At 32.9% G+C, this 5,891-nt stretch overlaps 1 protein-coding gene across 1 annotated transcript; it reads right to left on the minus strand.

Moving 5' to 3' along the window:
- Nucleotides 1-286: 286 nt before the first annotated feature.
- Nucleotides 287-3,151, minus strand: LOC134238723 (protocadherin-11 Y-linked-like; the record flags this gene model as incomplete). The annotated part of the gene is made up of 4 exons (XM_062720840.1): nt 3,105-3,151; nt 1,313-1,399; nt 844-1,035; nt 287-418 (listed from the first exon to the last, which is right to left on the minus strand). Coding segments are annotated over exons 2-4 (408 nt in total), but the record flags the coding sequence as incomplete, so codon positions are not given.
- Between the last annotated feature and the right edge of the window lie 2,740 nt (nt 3,152-5,891).

Below are 5,891 nucleotides of genomic sequence, written 5' to 3' on the forward strand. Positions count from 1 at the left end.
GTTACCTCAGTGACTAAGGTGACCAATCAAGGCCCACTTTATAGACATTCAAAATAAAGTAAGAGTTGACAGTCGAAATGTACAATGCCACCATCGTCACAAACCACAAATCCCTAAAAATTATGTGTTGATAGAGAGAATCGACGTGAATCATCCGTGGGTTACTTTCAATGAACGGCCACAAGTGGATATAAAAGTCTGAAGATTTTTTTTTTTTTTACATTTTCTGGAATTTTGAATAGAAAGTAGACGTAAGTCTTATGAAATATAGGTTTTGAGTTCTTACCTTGTAAGTATTGGCAGTGTCTGCTGCCAAATTGGCTGCATTCTGAACTCGAATGTTGGATCCATCCAGTCTGAATAGACTCACTGCGGAATCATCTCCAATCACCGTCACTGAGACAACATTGAAGGGGCTCTGCACAAGGAATAATTATCAACGCATAGCCAATAAAAATTTCTGACTAAAATGTTTTTGTGCCATCTCCCAACTCAGGATTTAAAAAAATGGGTTGGTAGGCACATGTAGCCGACACCCCCCCCCCCCTTTTTTCCAGAAATTTTCAACAACATTGCTATATTTTAAGAATCTTATTTTCAGAATCCTTAAAAAATGATTTCTTCCTGGTGGTTAAATAGAGTTTAAAGTCGTTCCAGTCGATCGGGGAGGACAACCAAAGAATCTGATTAAGATCGTCTTAATGCACCAGTTAACTTTCGAGTTTGTTTCAACAACATGTTTGGCTCCATAAAATATGACTAATTAACTTTTTTTAAACAAAGAATTTTAAGACACACGTTTTTTGCATCCCTTTATGCTGTCATACACTATTATCATATTACCACTGTATCAGCGTCCGTGGTTGCTACACTGACTCCGGGTAAGGCCGAGTTGTCCTGGACAGCTCTGGTTATGGCGGATCTATAGGGTGTGTTTAGGAACACTGGAGGTTGGGAATTCCTGATTATTTGAATAGTCACCATACTTTCTCCAGTTAATGGAGGGGAACCGTTATCTTTCGCAATCACACTAAACTGTGCAATTAAAGAAAGTAAAGCAAAGTAAACATTCGTTTTTACTATTACTTGTGCATAATCAGTTGATTGACAATATTTTTATATTAAAGTTAAATCGAAACAAATTTTATGCCATATAAATGTATCTCTCAATAAGGGTTTCATTTTAAAGGATTATATAAGGAGAACGTCGCCCAATCAAAATAAAATAACCCAAAGAAAACATGAAAGAGACCGTACTGATGGCAATATTGAAAAAAAAATCGTTCTTAATTTCGACTGCATTCTATTTTACCTGGAATTGAGAACTTGTTGTCGCGCATAATCCTTGTTTCAAAAAAACTTTCCCGGATTTCTTTTCAATATCAAAGTACTGCATTGGCTAAAATCAAATGAAAAATAAATCTACTTTAACAAAAAATGCCAATTATTCAGAAAAGCATATATCGTTTAACAACTTTAGATAAAACAAATTACATTTATTCAATATAAAACATATATAGTACATACCAAAAAAAAAACACATAAATAATTACAGGTAAGTAGGGATGAAATTATATAGTTTTGATTGATCCAAACCGGTTCGATAAACCAGGGATATCAATGTTTGTAAGTTATTTCTTTGTCAAGTTTTTATATTATGGAGTAAATGTTCGAACATATCACACAAAAGAGTAGTCCCTTTGCGAAAAAGAAAACAATGTTCAGCAGTTCGACATACCATTCTTTTCTTCGAAAAGTATTCCAAAGTCCAGGGAGCACATAATCAGAGTGTATAGGATCAAATAATATGCAATAAAGACCAACGGAAAAAAAAAGATTATTTCACAGGGAACCAACCTAACGTTACGCAGTTATTAATGACGAAGAGCGACTGCTACAACATTAGAAACCTTGTTTATTTAAAATTGTACAAATAATTGTTAGACAAAAAATCCTCGTTCATAAATTTATAGTAACTTCACTTGTGTCATCAATAATCATCTTTAATTCACCCTTGCATCAATCACTGATTGACGTCCTTTCAGAATTTAGAAATCTTTCGTAATTAGCGTGAAAACTTTTTTTTTTATTTCATAGTGTTTATAAAAGAAAGTATGAAACAGATATTCACACAACTATAATTATTTCATTAACTTTTCTGAAGTCGCCTTATTGTCTTTTACGCTAAGGAATTACTTTTTATATGTATTTTCAGGTTATATAAGCTTTGTGAAATTTAAAATAGGGATAAAAATCATTGAACAAATTTTGATAATTAAATCCGTGCTAAAATTGTATGAATTCCTTTTGATATCTGGTCACTGCTTATCTCAGTCATTAAAACAGTTTATCTGTTAAATGTTTTTGAGTAAGTAAAGTGATTTTGAGCGATAAAGAACATGTTCGATATGCATTAGATAGAATAATTACTTGTTCAATGTAATCAAGCTATTATTTGCCTGCAAGTCATTTAAGTACACAAATATAGTTTAAAAGATTGATATTCGTACGATGTTATGTGGAATACAAAGTATGGTAGACTTAATGGTGGGTGTGACCGGTGGCACTTATTTCTGCATGGCATCTGATCCCACCCCTGATGTTTAAGAACCTCTTGTTTGCCTTGCTCCTGATTTGTACTGTTTTGATGGACTTTTGAGCTTGAATACCGTTCGTTTTGCCATATTTTTCTTAACTTATCAATGACATATATACCAAATTCGATTTACTTTAATGTAGTCATTTCAAAGAAGTTGAAAAAGATTTTTGTTAAATAACCGAAAATTAAAACTTATTTAAAATACATGACGGGGCTTGATGGTTTGAAACTTGTATAGAACTAGTTTCATGAATGGAACTGGAAACTTGTCAGGAAAAAATTAAATTATTTGAAATCAAAGAATTATAATTATGCTGTCTGGATGCATAGGTTTTTCACTTCTTGAAACGGAGAGACTTAAGGGAATCTTTTAATTTTCACAGTAAAAAATATCACATTTCATACTTAAAATTCACTGAGAAATATACATCCATAATTTATCACGTACTCAAGAAATATATTACAGCCATTCACCAGAGAAAATGTAATAAAAAAGAGTACTTACTAAGCTTTCATTTCCTTGAGCTATGGTATACTCGATTTCTTTGTTGATTCCTGCATCCAATCTGTAGCTATTACCCCAGAATACACTATTGTTCCCATTGGTGCTGACTGTTAATTTATATATTAAAAAATAAGTTCACTATCTGTTTTCAAGTCAACTTGATTTACTTACTTATTTTAATATTTTGAAATATATTTTGAAAAATTTAATTAATTAAATCAATTGTCAGCAGAGCAAGTACACAATTCCGTATCTATTGGTTTATCTTAAGGCCCTTTCACAATTGGCGCACGAGCAGAAGCGACAAAATATTCATGCGACCGAATATTTTGTCTATGATCGTAAACTGTTGCCAAAATAATCGCATATTAAAGAAGTATTCGAACGAAATTCGCACGTCTAAAGCGACTGTTGTGCATAAATCTTGCGATATATCTTGCATCTAGATGCGACTGTTGTAGAATGAAAGCGAGTGTTGTAAGATAATGCTATAGGATTGCACGACTGATCAGGTAATTGGACGATTGAACGTGCGTCAGTACGACTGCTCGTGCGCTCATGCATTCCATAGTACGAATGTTCGTGCGAGTCTGAGGGCCGGGTATACATACCACCCGTTCCTACGCTCTTCAGTTGACATAGTTAAGATGCTTTTAATTATACACGGTATAATATATACCTGTTGCAAAGCATTGCAATTGAAGGTAATAAATCAAGCAATGGTAGTAAAACGTTGCAAGATTACATGAGCAATGTCCAGCAACAGTCTCATGGTCGCAAAACACACACAAAGACAGCTGCGATTAAATCTACGATCTTTAAAAAATCGTGCATCAGTCTTATGAGTACATAAAACGTTGTAAAACGTTCGTACTAATATTCGTGCGTTGAATTGCGATAATTTGGATCGCATTTGGTCGCGTCTGAATAGTGTGCATGTTGACTATTTTGAGGCGACCTGATGCGACCACTAAAACACATGCAATGAATGCGAGACATCGTGCAACGTATGCGATAGCTCGTGCGAAGCTAAAATTTTCCCATCGCAGTGTTGTAAAGTGCTCGTGCGCCAATTGTGAAAGGGCCTTTAGGATCTTAGCTTCTATATATAAACGAGAAATCCGTACATTTCTACGCACAAAGGTCAAGTACCATTTTTTACCATTCAAAAATAACGTCGAACGTCCTACTTTTGTGTACAACTCGATTAACTCAGGTGAACGGCATATTTCTGTTTTCGTTCGAATAACGGTGAGGCTAGATTGATTACATAGTAAAATTGCATTTCTTTAATTCTTTGAAAATCTTCTCTTATCCTGGATATATAGAAGCAAACTTGATGCATTACTATTGTGAGTAAGGGTGTTTTAAAATTGTACTATTCATGATACCTAAGCTCGATTTGGTTAGTTTGTCAGGCTCTGTGAATAAGCATCAATACTTTGAAAATCTTGTTCTTTGCTCTGAGTCGTGCTTGTCATATCTCTAACCTATCGCATGGCGACAGAACCGTCAATGCCTATATTTTCATAAATTCCCTTGTCATACGCACCGGAATCCACCATGTTCCACAGGTCAAGACTTTTTTGTAAATTTATCTCTACACAACTTTCACACATTTTTAGTTGGTTTTCCTTCGGTATCGTATTTTAATTTCTATTAAAATAAAGTTGACTAACCTCTAGGATTGAAGCAGAATAAGAGGCATTTGTAAAAATAGGTGCATTATCATTTATATCTCGAATCTCCAACTGCATTACGAAAAACTTTGTTTGCGTTGGGTATTTCTGAAATGAAGAGTACAAAAATTAGTTTAACAAGTTTTACCTTTAAATTTTCTTTTAAATTTTTAAACCTAAAGCTTGCAATTTGTAATGTTATTATCTTATGACAATAACAAAAAAGCACACTTTTTGATATTATACAACAAACAGTTAATGCTGTTCCTTTTAAATTTTAACATTCTGCATTCAGAGAGAAGTAGATTTAATTTCATAGGCAGCACTTTTTTTTTGTATTCCACTACTTGTCTCAGGAAAAACTTATGAGCTATGAAATTCATAATTGATCTATTTCTTTCTTTCTTTAAATATCATCTACTACAGTTAACCGATCTCAAATCTAAGACTCTCTAAAATATGTGCAATGCATACAATAAATTAATTTGGTCAGATTTGCAAACCAACTTTACTTACCAATGCACGACAAGATAATTGAAATTCAATATTGTTGAGGTCATCATTTTCAGTATAGGAACTCCCCTTTGAAACGAAAAAGAGCACAAAATATTAATTGATGTAAAAAAAATAATTATATACTTAAATTTAATTTTTTTAAACAGAGGTTAACTGTAACATATGTGAAAAGGTAAGTTTCCATTCTCCCGTAAGAATATATCATATTAAGGTCATACAAAACATTCCTCAATAATGAAAAAATAGATCTTAAGATATTGGTTTAAAAAAAACAATTATTTCAATTATTTCAAACAACATTCAGGTTTATTTCTGGAGGATTGCTTTTCTTATTTAATCATAACGGATATCTCTTTAATTGCTGATGCTACAAGCTTAGGTCTTTTATGTCTTTTGATACTTTTAAAATTTGAAAAAAGTTTAAAAATCACATAGGCCTAATACATAATTAAATTTAGAAATGTTTGAAGAAAACTATAGCTTATTTGAGGGAGGGGGGCTTTTCTAAAACATGTATATGAACATGTCCCTAACATAAAATCATATCGTCACCTCACTGTGATGCCATTAGTGGTTAACCTGTTCAACATAT

Source organism: Saccostrea cucullata, unplaced genomic scaffold (genome assembly GCF_032062105.1).
Source record: "Saccostrea cucullata isolate Sc308-1 unplaced genomic scaffold, CSIRO_AGI_Scuc_v1 ctg22614, whole genome shotgun sequence".
Lineage (NCBI taxonomy): Eukaryota > Metazoa > Mollusca > Bivalvia > Ostreida > Ostreidae > Saccostrea > Saccostrea cuccullata.